Genomic DNA, 27,629 nt, shown 5'->3' with positions numbered 1-27,629 from the left:
TGATTTATATCCCAGGTGGGAAGGGATTATCTCAGCCGTCAGATTTTACATCTTCCAGAATTAGATCTGATGGCCTCTCGTCTAAACAAGAAACTTCCCAGATACCTTTCCAGGTCCAAGGATCCTCAGGCAGAGATAGTGGATGCTTTAGCAGTTCCTTGGTTTTACCAACCTTCTTACATTTTTCTGTTTTTTCTTCCAATGGTGATCTCCAAGATCATAATGGAACAATCTTATGTGTTTCTGCATGGCCTCACAGGTTTTGGTATTATTTTGGTCTGTTTCAAGGAAGATTTATCATCAGGTTTGAAAACATATTTCATGGTGTTCCACCCACGATTATTCTTGGCATTCTTTCAGAATTCCTAGGATTTTACCTTTTCTTCAGGATGGTTTGGATAAAGGGTTGTCTGTAAATACTTTGAAAGGACAAATTTCTGCTCTGTCTTATTTCATGGAAAGATTGCTAAGCTTCCTGATATTCACTGTTTTGTTCAGACTTTGACTCGTATCAAACCTGTTATTAAATCTATTTCTCCTCCTTGGAGTCTCAATTTGGTATTGAAGATTTTACATGCTTCTCCTTTTGAACCCATGCATTCCCTGGATATTAAATTACTTTCTTGGAAAGTGTTATTTCTTTTGGCTATCTCTTCTGCTAGAAGAGTTTCTGAATTGTCTGCTCTCTCTTGTGAGTATCGTTATCTGATTTTCCATTAAGATAAAGCCGTTTTGCAGACTTTGTTTAAATTTTTGTCTAAAGTTGTGAATTCTAACAACATTATTAGGGAAATTGTTGTTCCTTCCTTGTGTCCTAATCCTAAGAATACTCTTGAGAGGTCTTTACATTCTTTGGATGTGGTAAGAGCTTTGAAATATTATGTTGAGGCTACTAAAGATTTCAGAAAGACTTCTAGTCTATTTGTTATTTTTTTCTGGTTCCAGAAAAGGTCAGAAAGCCTCTGCCATTTCTCTGGCATCTTGGTTGAAACTTTTGATTCAAAAAGCTTATTTGGAGGCGGGGCAGTCTCTGCATCAGAGAATTACAGCTCATTCTACTAGATCAGTTGCCACTTCTTGGGCTTTCAAGAATGAAGCTTTAGTTGATCCAATTTGCAAAGCAGCAACTTGGTCTTCTTTGCATACAATTACTAAATTTTACCATTTTGATGTGTTTGCTTCTTTGGAAGCAGCCTTTGGTAGAAAGGTCCCTTCATGGCAGCTGTCTCAGTTTGATTCTAGTGCCCTTGATTTGAGTTTTTTGAAATTTTGAAGAAAACGTAAAAAAATTTTTGGATATAATTTCTCAGCGGATATAGCTGTTTTTATTTTATCCCTCTCTAGTGACTCGTGAACTTCCACATATTGGGTATTATATCCCATACGTCACTAGCTCATGGACTCTTGCCACTTACATGAAAGAAAACAATTTCTGTAAGAACTTACCTGATAAATTCATTTATTTCATAGTGGCAAGAGTCCATGAGACCCACCCTATTTTTTGTGGTTTTGATTTTTGTATAAAGCACATTATTTTTCCAGTTCCTCTTTTTTGTATTTTGTTACTCCTTTTTTTACACCTCACTACTTGGCTATACGTTAAACTGAGGTATGAATGAGGTGGGAGGTGTATTTATAGGCATTTTGAGGTTTGGGAAACTTTGCCCCCACCTGGTAGGAATGTATATCCCACACGTCACTAGCTCATGGACTCTTGCCACTATGAAACAAATGAATTTATCAGGTAAGTTCTTACATAAATTATGTTTTTTCTAATAATTTCTTAATTCATATTAACTTCTAGGCAAATAGATAAAAAAAAGACAAATTGAACAGATTATCATAATATATTTTTCTGCACCCAAGGGACCATGTACTTTATCAGATCAGTTTATGGCTAGTTGTTTTTCTTGGTTAATCAGAACTGCAAACCTTCCTTCTATGCAATTCAAAATATATCCTGTATTCCCCCCCTTAAGATGGTAGACTTATTTTATTATGGGCAGTCAAGGCCATGAAATGAAATAACATAAATTATGTTTAGCTCAATTTTCTTTTCTTCTGACAGGAAGAGTCCACAGCTGCATTCATTACTTTTGGGAATTCAGAACCTGGCCACCAGGAAGAGGCAAAAACACCCCAGCCAAAGGCTTAAATACTCCTCCCACTTCCCTCATCCCCCAGTCATTCTGCCGAGGAACAGTAGAAGAAATATCAGGATGAAAAGGTGCCAGAAGAACAAAAATAACAGACACCCCACATAAAAAATACGGGCGGGGAGCTGTGGACTCTTTCCATCTGAAGAAAAGAAAATTATCAGGTAAGTATAATTTAAGTTTTTATTCATAAATGGAAAGAGTCCACAGCTGCATTCATTACTTTTGGGAAAACAATACCCAAGCTATAGAGGACACTGAATGCAAAAACGGGAGGGTACAAGAGACAGCCCATTCTGAGGGCACCAGGCCTGAAAACCCCTACCCAACAAAATCCTGCTTTGTCCGAAGCCGAGAACAACTTTGAAAAAAAAAGGAAAAGACCCAAGAACGCTGACCCGCAGATAGTCCACAGCCTTGCTAGAGACCGCAGGAACTAGACTCGACTGAGTCAACAGTCTCCAAGAGATACCGTCCCAAGCAGTCAGTCTCCAAACAACACACCCCTTACTAAAGAAAGGGAAAAAACTACTGTATTCTTCCACAAAGAAGAAAAGGCACGGAGAAAACATGCTTGTACTTGTAAAGCACGGCTAATCCCCCTTAAGGGACTCAAGGCGCTGCTAATTTTATCAACCTCGAAAGGAGGAAAGGCTGAGTAGTCCTCGCCGGGGATCAAGCTTGCAACCCTCGGTTTGCTACATTGAAGAGTAGCCACAGTGCATTAGTATGCTGAGCTAGCTTCCAGCTAGCATAAGGAACTCCAGAAAAATAAAATAAAAAGGGCACAACGAGTCCTAAATAAAAACACAGAGCAAAAACCAGAGAAACCGGGTCAGGCTAACAGAGACCCAACCAGTCTCATAGAAACAAGAGGAGGCAACACCCAGACCCCAGAAATACAGAAACCACAGGATAAGGCCGGGAGTCTGAAACAGAGAGAGGATCTTCCCTTAACACAGTGCAAACGAACTCTAGAAAGCAACTGAAGACGAAGGTCCCCAAGTTGCAAAAAGGCATCTCAGAATACAGAAATATTCAGAACGAAACCTCGTGCAGCAAGCTCAGATATGTCTGACGAACAACACCTGAAGCAAAAACACTGCACGCTGCAGTCATCTAAAAAATGACTCTGAAACTTAAATACTTGCAGTGCAAGTAGAAAGCAGCTGAAGATAGGATCCTTCAGATTGCTAAGTATCTACTAACCAGCGGATAACGTTGCAGGCTATCTAAGAGCAGCCAGTCCTTCCCACAAATCTTGAATGTGGAGAAAGGAGAAACCTCAAAAAGGCTTACTGTACCTCGAATGCTCCGAAGATGAAATAGCAGAGCAACAGATCTCAGATCCTGCTCCAACACCAGACCAGCCCAAGCGACAGACATGTCTGATAGACAGGGGGACAGAAGACCCCCAGGGAATGGAAGAAAAAAGGGGGTCTAACCCACCCCAACAGAGCTCGGGTGCCAACCCAATACGCTCCTCCAAAATAAGGCACTCCCAAGGAGAACCCCCTAGGACCTCGAACAGAGAAAAGTGCAATAGATCCGTAGGAGGACCTGTTACAACTCTCTTAGACAGTCTCTACGTAGAAAGACTAATTTCCAGCAGGTGGAACAGAGCCCACAGAGCAGATGCTGCCCCTTACAGAAATAAGCCACCTGAACCAACCTCCTACACACAGGGCAGAACAAGGACCCTCCAGAGAGAGGAAACCCCAACTCATAAGGAAGATAAACTATCCCCTCCAAAAGGAAGGGCACAGATAAAAACAGCGTACACATCCACAAGACATGAAGCCATAGTATGATCAAACCACGGACCGAATGAAAAATCATGCAGACACCACTGTTGACCCAACAGAGAAAAAAAAAAAATCTCCCCATAGAGGAGCACACTCCGTCTGAAGGACAAGTCAAGCCTTAAAGTTTATAAACAGTACCCAAAGGCGGATGAGAACTCTGGCCTACCTGCTTGCAAGCCCAATGAGCTAGCCCCTATGTCGCAACATAGGGTCCCTGAAAAAAACTGGGTCGTCCCGAACTAGTCCATCGGATCATAAGTCTCCAGACCTCCAAGAAGGATTCAAGACAAGAACTCCAGACCCGGGACCCAGAATCGTCCTAGAACGAACGACACCCTCAGGGAACACAAGATACCCCGTCTGAAGCAATCAGATCTCACAGGGGATGAGAACCAGGAAACCAGGAGAACGGATACAGGACTCACTCGAATTCTCAGCCCAGAGGGAAGAAACACCCTTAGTCGGAGGTCAACACCCCCCCCAGCAAGCTGCTAGGCCGCGACAAAGTCACGCAATTTCTCTAGAGCCCAAAGGCCCCAAGGGGAGCACTAAGGGAAATGAAAACGAGAAGAGAGTCAACCGAAAGAGAGTAGAAGAAAGGCTAGTCTCCATAATCATTATTGATAAAGCTCTGAAAGGAGTGAAACGCGTAGAAATACTAGTACTGCATACTATACCCTAAGAACTAACCACCACCATACAGAAGAAGAATTATCAACCCGGGTTGTAATTTCACTTTTTTTTTATCCCCTGGCGGATAGCATAATAGAGGTTGCGTGCACAGCACTAAGAGCAATCTCCAACTATAACCTGATCATTGAGAATCGGACCGGACAGCAGCGGAATAACAGACAGGAACCCACAGAGGTTCTGGTTGGCTGGATAGAGAGGAGCCCCCGAGCCGGAAACTGTGACGTCAGACGCTGAGATCTCGAGGAACACAAACAAAGCTTATCTGACAGAGACCGGCTACCGGTAAAGTTGTTACCAAAAATCTGAGATAAGGTATAGACGTTTTAACCTATAAAACTACAGATAAAGTACAGATGTTTTAACCTGCAAATATAACATAGACCAGCTATCAAGAAAATTGTATATTTAACATCTGAGACCAGATATAGACATTTCATCCTGTAAACGGCAATGTCCTAAGGAGTGAACTTTCTCCAAAAATACAGTATCTACCGCTTTATTGAACTCTGGTATCTGAATCTAATATATTTTATATTTTTATGTTGGAATACTTTTAAATCGCTGTTCTATTATACAAGTGCACTTGCAGATTTATAGGGAGATGTCCCTTTTTTAAAGTTTGTGTTTTGTCTAATTTTAAGGTATATTAAATATACATATAATCTATCTAAGTCCCTGGTCATCTTTATATAATTATTTGTCAGCTTTTAAGGGGTATTTTTAGCTTTTTTAGCGCCCTTACTTCCTCTTTCTCGTTAGTCTCCATAATCCTTTCAGATTAACGTTCCAGAGAACCACACCCAAGGGAGAAAAATGCAAAGCATCCGAACCCAGGCAGAAAAACATTCCCTAAACAAAAAGCTTGGAAAAAGAGACAACACCTCCTATCGCCCCTGATATGGAGACAACTAACTCCCGAAGGAAGACGGAGCATCACAGCATTTACTTCCTAATTAAGCGATCAAAGCCGCCATAAAAAACGGACGAAGTCCAAAAAGTCTCGACCCAAAGGAAGAGAACCTCTAAAAGGAATAAGTCCTAAACGGACACTTCCAAAGAGACCATGAAAGGCAAAACCGTAAGAACGGTGGTATGAAGGACCTAAATCCTCCAAGCCTTCAACCCACAACGGGAAGGAACACTCTAGTATCCAAAAAATGTGGAAACGACTGAGCTGTCGCCGTGGATCTCAACGCAGTCCGGGCCCACTAGATTGAAAGGTGAATGAGGGCTGAACCAATCCCCCATGCCCCTAAGCAACCAAGGACCCTCATGTCCTCTCAGGATGCTAGTTGAAGCTTGTAAAACAAGACAATCACACAATCATATTGTGACCACTGGGCGCCCTTACCGGACCAATCGGACATAAAAAGGTGCCACGTGTCTGAACTAGGCCTCAAGACAGAAGGATTTGTACCCAGTCAGGACCAGCCTGAAACCAAGGGCCCCAGCACTGCCAAGGCCACATAGAGCCTCCCCTGATGATGGAGCAATAAAGAACAGTCAAACAGACTTTTGTAAACAGAGCGAACAAATCACGAGTATCAATTCCAGAGAGGAAAGTTCCTGAAGGAAACATCACACCACAACATGAGCTTTAAACCAAATAAAAATCATCCTCACCGGATGAAAATAAAAAATAAGGCAACCCGTAGGTTATCGCCCAGGAAGAACGGACAGACCCGCAGGACCAGCCCAACAGGGGTCCGAGACTTCCAAGCTCAGAACTGGAAAAGGATACACAAATAACAAAGACTATAAGAAGATTACTTCATCCCCTTATGTCTATGTATGCAAGCCAGTTGAAGAGTAAGACTGAGAATCCACAGACCCATTAGGAGTGGGATCCTCCAGCAATGCCAAAAACGTGCCTTAGTAGGACACGAAGGCACGCCAGTCTAAATTGAAAGGCGCAACATACTTCAGGGGCAGTTGCTCCCCCGGAAGGCTGAACTGGACCAGGCGTGCTGACGAGCCCCAGTTAATGAAACACAGAAAATATCGTAAGCACACACCCGGGAGGTGCAGATGTGCCAGCGCCAAAGATATGGCCATGCGGAACCATGTCGTAACCTCCAGTGGGAACAGGCCACACTCGCTAGAAAGGATAAGTAGCATTTGGGTTACCTGCATGCGTAGTAAGAGTTGATGGCAGGGAACTTGTCTCGTGAGAAATAGAATCCCCAGAGACGGATGGCTCAGTGAGACGTATGGCTCAATGGGCACCCGATTCCCCGATCCCGAGGAACAGAACACTCTAAAACGGCATTTGGAACATAACTGATGGGCATGTATCACCCGGGCCAATTCATATTCTTCGCAAGAAGTAGAGTCTGAATCAGAGATATCGTCTCCAAGAATCCTCCATAACTAGGACACTGCCGCCTCCAGAGAACTGGACACCAGCGGACCAGGATTTCTCCTTTGCCACGCGGTCAGGAAAACAACACGGTAAGCGGTGCAGTCCATGCAAAACCCGACCGAAAAAGCTGCGTCACTAGACATAGGCCGTTATGTTCCAAAATAGCCATGAGCCGAAGCAACATTACACAGTAGCAGACAGAATCACATAACAAACATGATTATAAACCCCCCCTGTTCAATAATCCCCCTCAGGAGATATTAACCCTTGATTCCTAGATACAAAAAAGGAGCCTCACTGAGAACCTATCTTAAAGTTATCCCCGAAAGGTTGTAGACCCTCTCAGATAAACAGTTGAAATTACAATATATCCATGATGAAAGTAAAATGAAACGATCTTACCGGAATCTACGCCGTGGAACAGGAACACGGCCCTTCAAGTGTGACAGATAGTAGTGTTGCCTCTGCCATGGACTTGAGAGAAAAAAGCAGGCAGCGAAACTCGCCAACGCTGATTGCTTGTGGAGCTGTTAATATGAGTCGGGATGGTTTCGCCGAAAGACTCTCCTTGCATCTCCGGACTCTAAACTTTCATTCATGCTCTCACTGAGAGGCTGACAGGACTACTTGAAACTCCAGTCCCATGCCAAATAGTACTACCCTCCATAAGAGACTATCAAAAACTTCTGACACTTCTCTGCCTTCCTCCTGGGACGAAAGGCAAAGAATGACTGGGGGATGAGGAAGCAGGAGGAGTATTTAAGCCTTTGGCTGCGGTGTCTTTGCCTCCTCCTCGTGGCCAGGTTCTAAATTCCCAAAAGTAATGAATGCAGCTGTGGACTCTTTCCATTTATGAAGAAAATTAAAGCTTATACATTGTGTTCTTTTATTTGAGCATCCAGTTTGTGAAACACCTGAGTCTTTAAATCGGTTTCTTAGTATAAGAAGACTTGCTAGTGGCTTTTTCATGTTACTGTTGTTTTTTAATGTCTCATGGTTCTCTGTGTTCTTGGACGTAATTGGGGATCTAAATGTGTTTTAATACTGACAGTAGTACACTGAATTACACAAATTCTCAATTCCATCCCTGCTGCTCTTATCCTTTTATATCCTAATCCTATAGTATTATATTCTGAGAGACAGTGACCTCTTTGTGCTGCCTGCCAACATCAGATCAAACTGCATATACAAACTAAATCAATCAGCAGCCAGCACAGTTAGATAAAAAATACTTCCAGACTATTGGCAGAGTATTATTATTACATTAAGTATGACTCCATCAATGCACCACCCTATAGGTTGCACATCCTTTGCTTCCGGAAGTTTCTGAATTCTTGAGATCAATCTCAGCTCGTTACGGAGACGACTTTGACATATCAGGATCAGTTCAAAAAGGCTGCAAACTGGACTTGTAGAACTCATAACTACTGGTCTGATTTTCCATCAGATACCCCCTGGTGCTGTATAAAGAAGCTGAATGCCAGTTTGCCACTCAAAAAAAAAAAAAATTATGTATTTTTTTGAGTTATTATTTTTATACCCACTCTTTGTTTGCATTCAGTGTCCTCTAGCTTGGGTATTGTTTTCCCAAAAGTAATGAATGCAGCTGTGGACTCTTCCCGTTTAAGAAGAAAAACATAAATTATGCTTACCTGAAAATTTTCTTTTCTTCTGACGGGAAGAGTCCACAGCTGCATTCATTACTTTTGGGAATTCAGAACCTGGTCACCAGGAGGAAGCAAAGACACCCCAGCCAAAGGCTTCAAATACCTCCCCCACTTCCCTCATCCTCCAGTCATTCTACCAAGGGAACAAGAAACAGTAGGAGAAATATCAGGGTGAAGAAGGTGCCAGAAGAACAAAAAAAAATAATAAAAAAAATACTGCCGTCTCATAGACAAAACACGGGTGGGAGCTGTGGACTCTTCCCGTCAGAAGAAAAGAAAATGATCAGGTAAGCATAATTTATTTTTTTCTTCTTAAACGGGAAGAGTCCACAGCTGCATTCATTACTTTTGGGAAAACAATACCCAAGCTAGAGGACACTGAATGCAAACAAAGGGAGGGTACAAAAAGGCGGCCCCTTCGAAAGGCACCACAGCCTGAAATTACCCGGCACCCTATAAAAATTATAAATGACACGGGTAAAAAAAAAAGGAAGCCCAGGTAACTGCACCATCAGTTACATAACCAGCAAAGCCGTGCTAGAGACCACTCAGACCCAGAGTCTGCTGAGCACAAAAGCCTTTGAGGAGCCAGCCCTGTGGCTCTCGACTCCCACGAAGAGTACCCCCGGCCTAAAGGTCAAGAACCTCTATCTACCCCCGAGAGGGAGAATAGATAACCCCAGAAGAGATCCAAAGGACCATCCCACACAGGCTCAAAACAAACTTAGAACAACCCAAGGTTGTCACAATACTATCGCCCAGGGAGATGAACTCCCTAGAAGAACAAGGACCCGAAAAGAAAGTACATACTCAGGGAAAAACGTCCCAAAGATGACCTGAGGGCCACCCTCTTATCCCTGACACAGCACCATACCACATAAGGTGCTCCAGAAAACCGCAAGTTCCCTGTTGCATCATAGTCAAGTCGAAATCTTTAGGCTAGACAAGCAGAGACAGCAGAGACAGGATAACTATCCCAGCAGCTAACAAGAGCTCTCAAAGAGAACACCAAGCCATCTGAAACAAGAACTCACAATGACCAGCCTCCAACAGGAAGGCGGACCCTAAGCCATTGTGGAACTTAAACCACCAAATAGCGCAGAAAATATCCACAACAGCTCAAGGAGCGCCCCCTCCCAGCAGCAGGTGCCATCAGAAGAGAGGAAGACATAAAAAGTCCTCCCACCGAAGGGGAGGACAGACTCAAGAAAGAAAACGGTCAACACTGCATAGAGCAACTGATCCCCGACCTGCCCTCCAGGGTAATGGTCCCAGCCCAAAGGCTAGTTAGAGACAGAAGACAAGAGTACATACCTCTGGTAGAAAAAGGATGGATCAACGAGGAGCAAAACCCCCGAGTAGAACTCTGACCGCTACTAAAACCGGCATGCTACCGTGAGTCAGGACAGACTTCGTGCTCGGGTCCGAGACCCCCTACACTGCTGCCTTCCATAAAGAGGAACACTTCCCAAGGGAAGAGAGTTCTCAGACCCCTAGCATCTAGATATCAGAATCCAACACATAACAGGAGCCTTACCTGAGTTCAAGCCCACAACCTCCTGCTTCAGGAACAGTGGAGCCAGCCACTACTCCACATCTACCTATTCCAAAATTCTGAGAATGCAAGAAGGGAACAAAAATCCTACAAGGCAAGAAAAACAAGGACCCACGGGTTTTCACAGATACTGAGGTAACTCCAAATCAAGGAGAACACACAAGAACCCATCCCCCACTCTAGGTGAGAAAAGGGAACTAAAGCAATGGAAACCACCCTACCATAGAGGCGAGACCCCTCGGCCAATATCGCCAGCCCAATTGAAAAGACACCTAGAGTCTACAAGGAACATCAAGTGCCCCATAAGACCAGTAGAGACCCATAAGAGAGATCTTGAACCTAAGCCTCAGGCAGATATGAATCTCCCATGAGAGACAGAACCCCGTCCCCTTCACAGGGACACGCGGGAACTCAACCTAAGATTAAACAGAACCTTCCAAGCCCGATCCAGCAAGATACATGGTCCAAGCCAGAGTCCGCGAAAAAAATGGAATCGATCGAAAGATCTTACTTCCTGAGGAACCCTAAGCTGCCTCCTATGATTAGGAGCTCACCATCTAAAGTCCGTAGACCTAACAAACAGTCTCAAACCCAAGAGTCCGAAAGAACTCCTGACCAGTTTAAGAATTCAGCACCCAGTGCTCCTGGATTGCAAGGTAAACCTTTGTAGACAAGCTTAAGTACCTGTTACACACGCTGGAAAAATAACAACCAGCATCCGAAGGTGTATGTGAACCCTAGACCTTCTGCTTGCCATCCCAGGCAGCTAGACGGAAACCACCCTCCACTAAATCCCAACAGAGCATTGAGAATAAATGGTCATCTACCTGACCCCAGAAGGGCGACAGTCTGTAACTGACCTCGGACCTCCACTCTCAAGCCCGAAGGCTAGAACGGCAACAAGGTCAAAGATAATACCCGAGCATCGAAAGACCATGGTAAGACCAAGGGTAGATCCTATATGGAGAGACAACAGTCTCCAAAAATCCTTGCAGAATCAGTCTCCCAAAATAAAAAACCTTGACAGGGTAAAGCTGGGAGCCTCGCAGCTCCTCACAGAAGGCAGGGTACCCCTGCACTCCACATACTAGAGCAAACGCAACGCTGAGCAAAGGAAGGACATGCCCGCACTTCCAGACCAGATGACCCAACCCAAGACGGGAAGGAAGGAAACTCCGTCACCGCAATGTAATAGCTAAGGAGCCAACATCCGGAAGAAACCTCAAGTGAGGACGCAAATCATTCACCATTCGGAAACTAGACCACGGAGCTCATTCACATCTCCCAACGCCAAAGGAATGTAAAATACGGTTCCGAGTGCCCAGGGACCTTTAAGAACCGTGATGACGTCTAAAAAAGTCAGAACCGTATCCCAGGTGAATAGCGAGAAAAGGCCAATCTTAGATCGGAACTCACAACCCTCCGTTCGGAAGCGTTGGATCTGCACACTAGTCCCCATGCTTCGAAATAGGATCCGAGCCCGGAGTCCATATCAATAGGCCAAGAGACATTTAGAATTCGACAGGATTCAATCAGCACCACGAGGGTGACATGAACCCAAGTAACAGCAGAAAGCGCCCAACCAGTACCTGCCTGGTATAAGGACAATCCAGAACTGTCCAAGGTTCAAGAAAAATCAACCTAAAGGTTTGATAAATTAACTAGAAAACATAACTCTGTTATCCAAAAGTGTGCAACTTTCGTGGAAGTGCCCACACGACCACAAAATCGCAAGTATCGGTTCCAGAGAAAGAACGTTCCCAAAACAGAAGTATATCAGACATGAGCTTAAGAAAACAAATCAAACACATCCTATCCGGATCAAAATAAAAGTAGGGCAGCACCCGCGGATGTACTTCTAAGGTGAATGGGAACGCCAACAGGACCAGCCGATGCCCCATTCACCCAAGCTCAGAACTGGAACCGAAATGGAGACGTCAAGGAAATTAGCTTCATCCCCAAACGTCTATCCAGCATCTAAGGCATTGGATCCCTCGGCCCACTAGGACTGGAATCCTCTAGCACCACCAAAACATGCCTTAAAAGGACAGAAAGATGTACCAGCCTATAATGGAAGGCTAAATCATCCCTCACCGGATCAATTAAAGACCCCGGTCTTCAAATCTCCTTACTATTGTGGCCGTAGAAGTACTTTCAAGTAAATCCAGAGTTCCGTGGATCAACAGCGATCAGCACTACAGACTTCAGCTGCAGGGTGTGACTTCCACGCCGTTTTCCATCGGTAAGCAAGACTTTCCTTAAATCTTACCTCCTATGTTCACATTACCACAAATCCATGTTGTTGATATCACAATCCCCAGGGAATTAACGAGCACCTTCAGTTTACTTATGTTTACTCTATTAAGGCTTCTCGTAGATAAACCCAGGGAGAGTAAAACGCTTAATCAATTGTTTCTTTATCCTGCAGCAAATGTATAATGAAACATTGTTTCTAGTTTATGATCGAATCCTATTTTTGTTATTAAAGCAACAATTATAAACATTTACCAACTTATATCACATAAGTCTAAATGTGTTGTTATACTAAGTAAAAAATATAACTAAATCAGCAGTTGTCATTCAACGTTCTTTTATATGTAGATCTTAACAAAACAAAACCTACGGTATAACAGATATAAATGAGCCATCGCCATAGAAATGGCCATGCGGAACCATGCCGTAACCTCTGGAGGAAACAAGCCACCTTTCCGGAGAAGGAGTAAAGGCCATAGGGACACCTGATTGCGTAGCCAAGAAAGGTTCTGGGGCACGCGTCTCACGGGACATGGTATCTCTAAGGTCCCTGACTCAGGAGAAGAGAGTACCCTAGAACGGCAATCGGAACATAACTGATGGGCATGGATAACCCGGGCCATTTCATATTCATCACAAGACGCATTCTCCGTATCGGAGACATCCGTGTCTAAGATATCAGAATCCTCCATAATCTTGGGATTACAAAAATGAAAAACACTAACTGGCACCCTTTTTATACCCCCAATGGCTGGGGCACTTTCAACCTCCTGTGAACCAGACAACCCACGAGCAGACTCTCATTGTCACCACACAGTCAGCATACGGAAGTGGTAAACAACGTAACCTCACCCGTGACGATGCGCACCGTGCCAGTCACAAAGGGCGCACAATCTCAAAAAATTGCGCCATTAAGATAAGGCCGTTATGTTCTGTAAAAGCCATGAGCCTAAGTATTGCTACACACTAGAGGATAGAACCATATAACAAACATGATTAAAGTCCCCCCTGTTCAATAACCCCCCTAAGGAGATATTAAACCATGATTCCTTCTTAAGATAAAAGGAGTCCCACTGGGACCCTACCCTCTTTCGTTAGCATTACATTCACATATTGAAATAAAATGAAACGATCTTACCGGAATCTGCGCCGTGGAACACGGCCCTTCAAGTGTGACAGCTAGTAGCCTCGCTTCTGACATGGCAGGCAGGCAGCGAAACTCGTCAACGCTGATTGCCAAGGAGCTGTTAATATGAGTCGGGGTGGTTTCGCAGAAAGACTCTCCCTGCATCTCTGGACTCAAAACCTTCAACAATGCTCTCACTGAGAGGTTGAAAGGATTACTTAACACTCCAGTCCCATTTCGAAGAGTACTACCCTCCATAAGAGACTATCTCGAACTTCTGACACTTCTCTGCCAACCTCCTGTGACGAAAGGCAAAGAATGACTGGGGGATGAGAGAAGTGGGGGAGGTATTTGAAGCCTTTGGGTGGGGTGTATTTGCCTCCTCCTGGTGGTCACGTTCTGAATTCCCAAAAGTAATGAATGCAGCTGTGGACTCTTCCCATTTAAGAAGAAAACTTAGCTGGTGTTCATGTCTCCCTTATCAAACCTCCATCTCATTCCCCTACCATGTGCCTCATCTTACTTTTCAATTAATTGTTAATGGTACATATAAGCAACTCAGAGCTATTAAGTAGGTCCCCACAGATTTGTAAATGTGAAGTTAAGAAGCGACAATGGGTGTTGAATTAGGAAATGCAAAGGGTATGGACCTAAGGAGTGTTCCTAGGAATCTTTTGTAAAATTTTCATTCCAACTAATGCTCTCCATATTTCATCTGGCTTATCACAATTGCACCTACAGCATCCAGAGGAAACATCTAGGGAGCTGAGCAATGTTAAAGAAGGTGTTGCTAGTTCTGCCTCTTCCTTCAGAAATACTAAAGTACATAAAAACACTAGATGCATGTGCTAGATGCATGTGCATGAACATCACCATAGAGGTATGTATGGTTGTACATTCCTGTGTGATGCCTAAGCATACATAGGGTATTTGAAAATATCATCACTTTTACACTGATATAAAAATATTTGCCCTTTGACTTGACTCTTTCTGTAATGTACACACTATTTGGACAGAATTATTTCTCCTTTATACACACTATTTGAACAGAATTGTTTCTCCTTTATACACACTATTTGAACAGAATTGTTTCTCCTTTATACACACTATTTGGGCTAAGTTCTCTGTTATCTTCTTTTCTTGTGACTTCCTGATCTACTGTATTCTTGTTGTACTTCTACTTGATTCCATTACCTCAGATCTGTATCTGGCCCAGACCTCCTGCCCATTCTCTTGCCTGCTGATTTGTGGCATAGCTCAGAACTTAATACTACATTCTGCCAGGGTTCATCTTTTAGGAACGGATGTTTTTGCTTCCTTAGTCCACTAGATACCTGGCTTTGGGAGCAGACTATTAATCCCTTTCAAGTTATTTAAAGTAATATTAGTTGATATAGGGGAAAGGGTATACTCACAATGAGGAACAGAGAAGTTATATTGAATTATATTAGGACAAAAGGGTATATGATACAATATGACATATAGAAAATGGTTATACAAAGCAATATGAGACTATAAGGGACTATATGGTAGGAAAGACATTTAAGGAAGAAATATACAAATTATTAGAAGTTGGTAAACTGAAAGATATAAATCTAATAAATATCACGCTACAAAATCATCTTTGTCAGTCTCAACAAACCTTTTAAATTATTTATTTTGGCTAAAAAATGTTGATCTCTAATAGTGAAAGCTATTGCCTATGAAACCACAAACTGATTATTTGTTAGTTCTCAGAAACCTGTTTTCCAAACATAAAATGATTGGTGTATATTTTAGCCACATATAACAGGAACAAATAATGATCTGAACATTACCTGTGTATACATCATTTCAAACTCCATTTACTATGTTTTTATCAGTGTTCTCCTCAGCACCTATAGGCACACCACCCACCTATGTATGCTAAAATTAGCCTATATTTATTTTTTAAATGTTTGTTGCACAAATTATCATTAAACTAATTTATATTAAATTATGCAATAAATCTTTGCTTTGATAAGCTTAAGAAACATTTTTAAATAACAGAAAATATTATAATATTGCAAAGTATTACACTGCTCCCACACGGTTACTTCATAATGCCACCGGCCTGCATTATTTTGTGTGGAGAGCTCTGTAATTTGCCAGTTGAAGGAAATATGGACATAAACCCCCCAGAATTACTGTACTGAAGTCTGCTGTTGAACTCCTCCCTTCGTTGGAAGGACTATGTACTTACCTTTGAAGCCATTTTCCATAATGTAAGTGTTTTGACGTCTGTCTGTTTCACAAGCACCTATAAAGGAAAAGTACACAAAAGATCAGTCAGTTCCACCAAGTGCTACAAATGGGGGTAGTCTCTATATATCTACCTTCAAAGAGAAAAACTATAGTAAAAAAACTCCCTACTAACTTACGGCTAGATTACAAGTTTTGCGTTATGAGAGGCTCTGTACTAACTTGCAAGTTATTTCCACCGCTCACCTCCCTATAGTGCTGCTATTACAGGTTTGCAAAAACCCGGCGTTAACAGGCAATATGGCAACGTTGAGCAAAATTGAGATCCATACCGCACCCAAATATCAGCGCTGCTTTGAGCTGGTTTTACATGCTCGTGCACGATTTCCCCATAGACATCAATGGGGAAAAAAAGCCTAACACCTGCAATAAGGGAGCGTAAAGCTCTGTAATGCAGCCCCATTAATTCCTATGGGGAAAGAAAAGTAATGTTTACACCTAACACCCTAACATAAAACCCAAGTCTAAACACCCCTAATCTGCCGCCCCCGACACCTACATTATACTTATTAACCCATAAGCCACCAAGGTAATGTTGTCGGTCTGGAATCTGATGAAGCTGAATGACCCCAAAGGAGGCCACGCCTTCAGAGCATTGTAGATTGCTCGAAGTTCCAGAATGTTTATTGGGAGGAGAGACTCCTCCCGGGTCCATTTTCCTTTTGCGTCCTGGCACCCCAAACAGCTCCCCATCCTGCCAGACTTGCATCCATGGTCACAATCTCCCAGGACGGTCTCAGGAAGGATGCCCCAGGGACAGTTGTTACGGACGGATCCACCAAGAGAGGGAGTTCTGAGTTCCACTGTCTTAACATGCACAACTGAAGAGGTCTGAGATGGAACCTGGCGAATGGAATGACATCTATGCTGGAAACCATGAGTCCGATCACCTCCATACATAAGGCCACCGAGGGACTTGAGGAGGACTGAAGAGCCAGACAGGAGGACGCAATCTTCCTGCGTTGCTGATCTGTGAGAAATATCTTCATGGATATAGAGTCTATTATCGTGCCCAGGAACTCCACCTTGTTGCTGGGAACCAGGGCACTCTTTCCTGATTTGATTTTCCAACCATGAGTTTGGAGCAGGAGAAGAAGGGCCCTCGAGTGATCCTGTGCGAGACTGAACGACGGCGCCTGGACTAGGATGTCATCCAGATAGGGCGCCACAGCAATGCCTCTGGATCTGGCCAATGCAAGTAGCGTAGCGCCCCCAGAAATCTTTGTGAAGACGATCAGGGCCGTCGCCAGACCAAAAGGAAGGGCCACAAACTGGAAGTGTTGGTCCAGAAACGCAAATCTCAGGAACCTGAAGTGATCCCTGTGGATTGGAACATGAAGGTAAGCATCCTTCAAGTCTATTGTCGTCATGAGCTGTCCCTCTTGAACTAGGGGCAGAATAGATCTGATCGTTTCCATTTTGAACGATATAAAAGCCAGAAATTTGTTTAAACACTTTAGGTCTAGAATCAGGCGGAACGTGCCCTCCTTCTTTGGGACCACGAAAAGGTTTGAATACCCTAGACCCCTCTCTGCCGGGGGTACTGGTACAATAACTCCTAGAGAAGAGAGATCCCTCACACACTCTAGAAATGCTTTTCTCTTTTCTGGTCTTGCAGACAGATTTGACAAGAGGAATCTGCCCCTCGGCGGATGAGATCTGAATCCTATCCTGTACCCTTGGGCGACAACCTCCAGAACTCATGGGTCCTGAACGTCCTGCAACCAGGCTTCTGAGAAGAGAGATAACCTGCCCCCTACTTGGTCCAGAGACCGGTCGGAGGCCACCCCTTCATGCCAATTTTGACTCAGTGGGTTTCTTGTTCTGCTTGTACTTACTCCAAGACTGAGCTGGCTTCCAAGTTCCCTTGGACTGATCCGCTTTTGCGGCGGGCTGCTGGAGTTGGGCCTTGTCCGCACGAAATGGACGAAAGGTAGAACCCTTAGGCTTAGCCTTGTTATCCTGCGGTAGAAAAGCACCCTTGCCTCCCGTAATAGTGGATATGATTGAATCGAATCCTGGACCGAACAAAATTTTTCCATGAAACGGTAGGGACAACAATCTCGACTTAGAGGTCATGTCCGCAGACTATGATTTTAGCCACAGAGCCCTGCAAGCTAAAACTGAAAAACCTGTTATCTTTGCATTCAGGCGAATAATTTGCATATTGGTGTCACATATGAAAGAATTGGCCTAACCCACTAGTTACACTTCTCACAAAGTGCAACAAATTTACAAGAAAAAATGGATAGAGGATGTGGGAGGCGCCACAGGCAGTCTGTTCAATATAAATTAGAAATATACAAAATCACAATTAGGCCTAGGTTGTTATAATTTCACATATTGGTATTGTTAACTTTAATCTTAAGAGATAACATAAAATATTAGAACATTAGCGGTTAATACATTTAAAAGAAATAAGAATCAGTATAGGTTACTATTACCCACATTTATTCTGTAAAACTTCTATTGTGCATACAATGTAACAGTAGTTTGTGACAATAGTTTTGTACTCAGTATAAATTCTGACACAATATATATAAGACAATAGATGGTCTCTGAAGACACAATGTTCCTTATATATGTTCACATATAAAATTCTAAGCAGTGTGGTGAATTTTACGGTCTGGTAAAGAATGTCTGCAATTAGCTTAAAATCGTATCCACTTGTTATCTCAAATCAGGGGCTTGTCCCAATGGTCCAATGGGATTTCAAAATAAATTTCAAAATAAATTAGATAGTACCTTTTTCTGGTTACCAAACGGTTACTCCATTAACCATAGATTGGATAGTACCTGTAGAATGTTGGGTAACACAGCCTCTACACTTAGATCGGTGGGATCTTCTGGTTGCTTCTAGCGCTGCTTGTCAACGGTTCACGTTGGACTGAGGTGGACAGTTGAATTCGACCGGGATTTCCTTCTCCGCCAATCAGCTTCTTGGTTGCCAAGTTTAGTGCGTGCACTTATTTGAAACTGATTCTGGTTGTATTCACTCCTATCGCTCCACCTGTACACTTACGTTGTTTCTCCGTGTACTAAGCAGTCTCTTTAACGCTGGTGTTGCGGTTATGGGAGTGTAAATGGCTGATAATTTTCAGACACCTTCAAAAAAACTTAAAAACTCGGTCCACTGTTACTGGAGCTCAAGACAGGATATCAACGTGTATCGGCTCCCCAAGAGCCTTTGTCAAGATAATTTGTCTCCTCTACTCCTCCTCTATTTAAGGTAACTTGTAAACCCCTTATTTGTCAAATGCAGATTCCGGTGGATAAAACATTCATTCTTATTCCAGGTTTCTTTTACAAGTTATGTCAGATTTGTCACCACTTAATAAAGTTCCTCAGTTTGAGAGATCAGATAGTTTATCTCATATAAAATCACATATCTCATTTCTAATCATTTTCAGAAAAATACAGTTTGACCAATAACAATTACTCTGAAGAGATTAGTGAAATTTTCAGCACATGTTATAATCAAACATTGAACACTAATAATAAAAAATGAATATAATATACATAAAATACATGATATTGCAATTATCAAAAAAATGAATATAATGAATATAAAATACATGATATTGCAATTATCAAGATTTTTTTTTATTTTTGTTGGAAGTTGTTATAACCAACTTGTTGGAAATTCCTCCATACAGCTATATATATTTACAGGCATAATTTATGCAATCTTTCATATTCATTCCATAATATTTATCAAAACAGGTGGTTAAGATCTAGCTCACTGTTAAGACCTGCAGGGAATAAAGTCCCAAAGTTATATATCAATTCAGCTTCTTGGCGTAGGAGTTTTTTTCTCCATGTTCCCCCTTCTTCCATCTTGTATTACTTTTTTAATGCTCCAAAATTTCATACTATCAACATTGCCATGATGAACTTCATAGAAGTGATTATAGAGTGCAGTATCCTGTCTATTATGTTCAATACTCAGGATAATGTTCTCTAATGTGGTCCTTAAGTTTTCTACTCGTTTGACCTAGGTACATTAGATTACATTCACATTTTATGAGATATATCACATTTATATCTGTACATCAAATTATCCCATTCATTTTAAAGTCTTTTCCTGTTTTTGTGATCTAATACTTTTTATTTTATTGCTAAATTTACATATTTACAAAAATGACAAGGAAAGAAGCCTTCTATTTAATTTCCCTCAAGATCTTTAATTCCTTTATTAAACATTGATATGTTTTTCTTTTTATATTCACTCGGGGCAAGTACGTTTTTAAAATTCTGTGCTTTTTTGTGAATGAATCTTGGATTTTTTCCCAGATTGGGCCCCAACAAGGGATCTTTTAGCAGAAGATGCCAGTGTTTATTCACCACTCTTTTAAAAAGTTTATGTTGAGAGGAATAGGTGGTTATTAGTGGTATATTATTCAGGTCATTCTTATTTTTCATTTTTATTTTCCGTTTTTTTCTTTTTAAGTAGCGTTTTTCTATCTATATCTTTAATATCTCTATTTCTATTTTATTCCCGTTATAACCTTTCTGCTTAAATCTGTTAATTAAAATATTTCACCTAGATTACGAGTGTTTTGCGTTAGAGGCTATGCGGTGCTAACGAGAAGTTTTCTCTCACCGCTCACTTACATGCAGCGCTGGTATTACGAGTTTTCAGAAACCCGTTGTTAAAAGACAAGAAGTGAGTGTAGTGGTGACTGTAGTTTAATTAAAATTTAGACCTGCCTGAAAAGGACAGGGCGGGCCGTGGACTGGATACACTACAAGAGAAATAAATTTATCAGGTAAGCATAAATTATGTTTTCTCTTGTTAAGTGTATCCAGTCCACGGATCATCCATTACTTGTGGGATACCAATACCAAAGCTAAAGTACACGGATGATGGGAGGGACAAGGCAGGAACTTAAACGGAAGGAACCACTGCCTGTAGAACCTTTCTCCCAAAAACAGCCTCCGAAGAAGCAAAAGTATCAAATTTGTAAAATTTGGAAAAAGTATGAAGCGAAGACCAAGTTGCAGCCTTGCAAATCTGTTCAACAGAGGCCTCATTTTTAAAGGCCCAGGTGGAAGCCACAGCTCTAGTAGAATGAGCTGTAATCCTTTCAGGAGGCTGCTGTCCAGCAGTCTCATAGGCTAAACGGATTATACTCCGAAGCCAAAAAGAAAGAGAGGTTGCCGAGGCCTTCTGACCTCTCCTCTGTCCAGAGTAAACAACAAACAGGTTAGATGTTTGGCGAAAATCTTTAGTAGCCTGTAAGTAAAACTTCAAGGCACGGACTACGTCTAGATTATGCAAAAGACGTTCCTTCTTTGAAGAAGGATTAGGACATAATGATGGAACAACAATCTCTTGATTGATATTCTTGTTAGAAACCACCTTAGGTAAAAACCCAGGTTTTGTACGCAGAACAACTTTATCTGAATGAAAGATCAGATAAGGAGAATCACAATGTAAGGCAGATAACTCCGAGACTCTTCGAGCCGAGGAAATAGCCATCAGAAAAACATAATTTATGCTTACCTGATAAATTCCTTTCTCCTGTAGTGTAGTCAGTCCACGGGTCATCATTACTTCTGGGATATTAACTCCTCCCCAACAGGAAGTGCAAGAGGATCACCCAAGCAGAGCTGCCATATAGCTCCTCCCCTCTACGTCACACCAAGTCATTCGACCGAGAACCAAACGAGAAAGGAGAAACTATAGGGTGCAGTGGTGACTGGAGTATAATTTAAAAATTTAGACCTGCCATAAAAAACAGGGCGGGCCGTGGACTGACTACACTACAGGAGAAAGGAATTTATCAGGTAAGCATAAATTATGTTTTCTCCTTTTAAGTGTAGTCAGTCCACGGGTCATCATTACTTCTGGGATACCAATACCAAAGCTAAAGTACACGGATGACGGGAGGGACAGGCAGGATCTTTATACGGAAGGGACCACTGCCTGAAGAACCTTTCTCCCAAAAACAGCCTCCGAAGAAGCAAAAGTGTCAAATTTGTAAAATTTGGAAAAAGTATGAAGAGAAGACCAAGTTGCAGCCTTGCAAATCTGTTCAACAGAGGCCTCGTTCTTAAAGGCCCAAGTGGAAGCCACAGCTCTAGTGGAATGAGCTGTAATTCTTTCAGGAGGCTGCTGTCCAGCAGTCTCATAGGCTAAACGTATTATGCTACGAAGCCAAAAAGAGAGAGAGGTAGCAGAAGCTTTTTGACCTCTCCTCTGTCCAGAATAAACGACAAACAGGGAAGAAGTTTGGCGAAAATCTTTAGTTGCCTGTAAATAAAATTTCAGGGCACGGACTACATCTAGATTGTGCAGAAGTCGTTCCTTCTTTGAAGAAGGATTAGGACACAATGATGGTACAACAATCTCTTGATTGATATTCTTGTTAGTGACAACCTTAGGTAAGAACCCAGGTTTAGTACGCAGAACTACCTTATCTGAATGAAAAATCAGATACGGAGAATCACAATGTAAGGCTGATAACTCAGAGACTCTACGAGCCGAGGAAATAGCCATTAAAAACAGAACTTTCCAAGATAACAGCTTGATATCAATGGAATGAAGGGGTTCAAACGGAACACCCTGTAAAACGTTAAGAACTAAATTTAAGCTCCATGGTGGAGCAACAGTTTTAAACACAGGCTTAATCCTGGCCAAAGCTTGGCAAAAAGCCTGAACGTCTGGAACTTCTGACAGACGCTTGTGTAAAAGAATGGACAGAGCTGAGATCTGTCCCTTTAAGGAACTAGCAGATAAACCCTTTTCTAAACCTTCTTGTAGAAAAGACAATATCCTAGGAATCCTAACCTTACTCCATGAGTAACTCTTGGATTCGCACCAATGTAAGTATTTACGCCATATTTTATGGTAAATCTTTCTGGTAAAAGGCTTCCTAGCCTGTATTAAGGTATCAATAACTGACTCTGAAAAACCACGCTTTGATAAAATCAAGCGTTCAATTTCCAAGCAGTCAGCTTCAGAGAAATTAGATTTTGATGTTTGAAAGGACCCTGAATTAGAAGGTCCTGTCTCAGAGGCAGAGACCAAGGTGGACAGGATGACATGTCCACTAGATTTGCATACCAGGTCCTGCGTGGCCACGCAGGCGCTATCAGAATCACCGATGCTCTCTCCTGTTTGATCCTGGCAATCAATCGAGGAAGCATCGGGAAGGGTGGAAACACATAGGCCATCCCGAAGGTCCAAGGTGCTGTCAAAGCATCTACCAGGATTGCTCCCGGGTCCCTGGACCCGTAACAAGGAAGCTTGGCGTTCTGGCGAGACCCCATGAGATCTATCTCTGGTTTGCCCCAAAGTCGAAGTATTTGGGCAAAGATCTCCGGATGAAGTTCCCACTCCCCCGGATGAAAAGTCTGACGACTTAGGAAATCCGCCTCCCAGTTTTCCACTCCAGGAATGTGGATCGCTGACAGGTGGCAAGAGTGAGACTCTGCCCAGCGAATTATCTTCGATACTTCCATCATCGCTAGGGAGCTTCTTGTCCCTCCTTGATGGTTGATGTAAGCTACAGTCGTGATGTAGTCCGACTGAAACCTGATGAACCCCCGAGTTGTTAACGGAGGCCAAGCCAGAAGGGCATTGAGAACTGCTCTCAATTCCAGAATGTTTATTGGAAGGAGACTCTCCTCCTGAGTCCATGATCCCTGAGCCTTCAGGGAATTCCAGACAGCGCCCCAACCTAGTAGGCTGGCGTCTGTTGTTACAATTGTCCAATCTGGTCTGCTGAATGGCATCCCCCTGGACAGATGTGGCCGAGAAAGCCACCATAGAAGAGAATTTCTGGTCTCTTGATCCAGATTCAGAGTAGGGGACAAATCTGAGTAATCCCCATTCCACTGACTTAGCATGCACAATTGCAGCGGTCTGAGATGTAGGCGTGCAAAGGGTACAATGTCCATTGCCGCTACCATTAAGCCGATTACCTCCATGCATTGAGCCACTGACGGGTGTTGAATGGAATGAAGGACACGGCAAGCATTTTGAAGCTTTGTTAACCTGTCTTCTGTCAGGTAAATCTTCATTTCTACAGAATCTATAAGAGTCCCCAAGAAGGGAACCCTTGTGAGTGGTAAGAGAGAACTCTTCTCTACGTTCACCTTCCACCCATGCGACCTTAGAAATGCCAGTACTAACTCTGTATGAGACCTGGCAGTTTGAAAGCTTGACGCTTGTATCAGAATGTCGTCTAGGTACGGAGCCACCGAAATTCCTCGCGGTCTTAGCACCGCCAGAAGAGAGCCCAGAACCTTTGTGAAGATTCTTGGAGCCGTAGCCAACCCGAATGGAAGAGCTACAAACTGGTAATGCCTGTCTAGGAAGGCAAACCTTAGATACCGGTAATGATCTTTGTGAATCGGTATATGAAGGTAGGCATCCTTTAAATCCACTGTGGTCATGTACTGACCCTTTTGGATCATGGGTAAGATTGTCCGAATAGTTTCCATTTTGAACGATGGAACTCTTAGGAATTTGTTTAGGATCTTTAAATCCAAGATTGGTCTGAAGGTTCCTTCTTTCTTGGGAACCACAAACAGATTTGAGTAAAACCCTTGTCCGTGTTCCGACCGCGGAACCGGATGGATCACTCCCATTAGTAAAAGATCTTGTACACAGCGTAGAAACGCCTCTTTCTTTATCTGGTTTGTTGACAACCTTGAAAGATGAAATCTCCCTTTTGGGGGAGAGGCTTTGAAGTCCAGAAGATATCCCTGAGATATGATCTCTAACGCCCAGGGATCCTGGACATCTCTTGCCCAAGCCTGGGTGAAGAGAGAGAGTCTGCCCCCCACTAGATCCGTTCCCGGATCGGGGGCCCTCACTTCATGCTGTCTTAGGGGCAGCAGCAGGTTTTCTGGCCTGCTTGCCCTTGTTCCAGGACTGGTTAGGTTTCCAGCCTTGCCTGTATCGAGCAACAGCTCCTTCCTGTTTTGGAGCAGAGGAAGTTGATGCTGCTCCTGCCTTGAAGTTACGAAAGGCACGAAAATTAGACTGTCTAGCCCTAGGTTTGGCTCTGTCTTGAGGCAGGGCATGGCCTTTACCTCCTGTAATGTCAGCGATAATTTCCTTCAAACCGGGCCCGAATAAGGTCTGCCCTTTGAAAGGTATGTTAAGTAATTTAGATTTAGAAGTAACATCAGCTGACCAGGATTTTAGCCACAGCGCTCTGCGTGCCTGAATGGCGAATCCGGAATTCTTAGCCGTAAGTTTAGTTAAGTGTACTACGGCATCAGAAATAAATGAATTAGCTAGCTTAAGGGCTTTAAGTTTGTGTGTAATCTCATCTAGTGGAGCTGATTCAAGGGTCTCTTCCAGAGACTCAAACCAAAATGCTGCTGCAGCCGTGACAGGCGCAATGCATGCAAGGGGTTGTAATATAAAACCTTGTTGAACAAACATTTTCTTAAGGTAACCCTCTAACTTTTTATCCATTGGATCTGAAAAGGCGCAGCTATCCTCCACCGGGATAGTGGTACGCTTAGCTAAAGTAGAAACTGCTCCCTCCACCTTAGGGACCGTTTGCCATAAGTCCCGTGTGGTGGCGTCTATTGGAAACATCTTTCTGAATATAGGAGGGGGTGAGAAAGGCACACCGGGTCTATCCCACTCCTTAGTAACAATTTCAGTAAGTCTCTTAGGTATTGGAAAAACGTCAGTACTCGACGGTACCGCAAAATATTTATCCAACCTACACATTTTCTCTGGTATTGCAACTGTGTTACAATCATTCAGAGCCGCTAAGACCTCCCCTAGTAATACACGGAGGTTTTCCATCTTAAACTTAAAATTTGAAATGTCTGAATCCAGTTTATTTGGATCAGATCCGTCACCCGCAGAATGAAGCTCTCCGTCCTCATGTTCTGCAAATTGTGACGCAGTATCTGACATGGCCCTAATATTATCAGCACACTCTGTTCTCACCCCAGAGTGATCTCGCTTGCCTCTAAGTTCTGGTAATTTAGACAAAACTTCAGTCATAACATTAGCCATGTCCTGTAGTGTGATTTGTAATGGCCGCCCTGAAGTACTCGGCGTTACAATATCACGCACCTCCCGAGCGGGAGATGCAGGTACTGACACGTGAGGCAAGTTAGTCGGCATAACTTCCCCCTCGTTGTTTGGTGAATGATGTTCAATTTGTACAGAATGACTCTTATTCAAAGTAGCATCAATGCAATTAGTACATAAATTTCTATTGGGCTCCACCTTGGCTTTTGCACATATAGCACAGAGATATTCCTCTGAGTCAGACATGTTTAACAAACTAGCAATTAAACTAGCAAGCTTGGAAATACTTTTCACTCAAATTACAAGTAATATGGAAAACGCACTGTGCCTTTAAGAAGCACAGAAAAAAATTATGACAGTTTAATAATAAGGAACCGGAAAAATTATAACAATCAGATTTTTCCCGGTAAAGGCATAAATTTAGCAAAGGATTGCCCCCATTAGCAATGGATAACTAACCCTTAATAGCAGAAAAAATGTACAAATATAAACGTTTTTTATCACAGTCAAAGCACAATCTCACAGGTCTGCTGTGAGTGATTACCTCCCTCAAAATAATTTTTGAAGACCCTTGAGCTCTGTAGAGACGATCCGGATCATGCAGGAAGAGAAAAACACTTTTGACTGAATTTTTGATGCGTAGCAAAAGCGCCAAAATAGGCCCCTCACCCTCACCCACAGCAGTGAGGGAAGTTCAGTAAACTGTCTTAAATTAAAATAAACGACAGCCAAGTGGAAAAACAGTGCCCAAAAACAATTTTTCACCCAGTACCTCAGATAATTAAACAATTTAGCATGCCAGCAAAAACGTTTAAAATCAAATAACATGAAATGTCATTAAACAGCCTGTTGCTAGACGTTCCCACTGCAAGTTAGGCTAAAAATTATATGCATATAGTATTACCCAGAGAAGTGCCATTCCCCAGAATACTGAAGTGTACACATATATACATACACAGCCTGATACCAGTTGCTACTACTGCATTTAAGGCTGAACTTACATTATATCGGTATTGGCAGTATTTTCTAGTCAATTCCATTCCACAGAAAATAATATACTGCAACATACCTCTTTGCAGGTGAACCTGCCCGCTGTCCCCTGATCTGAAGTTTACCTCACTCCTCAGAATGGCCGAGAACAGCAAAATGAATTTTAGCTACGCCGGCTAAAATCATCCAAAAACTCAGGTAGATTCTTCTTCAAATTCTACCTGAGAAGGAACAACACACTCCGGTGCTGTTTTAAAATAACAAACTTTTGATTGAAGATATAAAAACTAAGTATAATCACCACAGTCATCTCACACATCCTATCTATTAGTTGGGTGCAAGAGAATGACTGGGTGTGACGTAGAGGGGAGGAGCTATATGGCAGCTCTGCTTGGGTGATCCTCTTGCACTTCCTGTTGGGGAGGAGTTAATATCCCAGAAGTAATGATGACCCGTGGACTGACTACACTTAACAGGAGAAAAGAACTTTCCATGAAAGAAGTTTGATATCAATAGAATGAAGGGGTTCAAACGGAAACCCTTGAAGAACTTTAAGAACCAAGTTTAAGCTCCATGGAGGAGCAACAGGTTTAAACACAGGCTTAATTCTAACTAAAGCCTGACAAAATGCCTGAACGTCTGGAACTTCTGCCAGACGCTTGTGTAAAAGAATAGACAGAGCAGAAATCTGTCCCTTTAAAGAACTAGCTGATAATCCTTTGTCCAAACC

General features: G+C 42.6%; 1 protein-coding gene across 1 annotated transcript in view; it reads right to left on the bottom strand.

Annotated features, from left to right (window-relative positions):
* The window catches only part of MEGF11 (multiple EGF like domains 11), a 1,076,815-nt gene that overhangs the window by 31,776 nt on the left and 1,017,410 nt on the right, over positions 1-27,629 (bottom strand). The window contains 1 exon segment of the mRNA XM_053718531.1: positions 15,839-15,895. Within this exon segment, the coding sequence (XP_053574506.1) occupies positions 15,839-15,895 (57 nt within the window).

The sequence above is a fragment of the Bombina bombina genome, chromosome 6 (genome assembly GCF_027579735.1).
Source record: "Bombina bombina isolate aBomBom1 chromosome 6, aBomBom1.pri, whole genome shotgun sequence".
In the NCBI taxonomy this organism is placed as follows: domain Eukaryota; kingdom Metazoa; phylum Chordata; class Amphibia; order Anura; family Bombinatoridae; genus Bombina; species Bombina bombina.
Note: the sequence above shows the minus strand (reverse complement) of the source record. Positions and strands in the feature narration are given on the sequence as shown.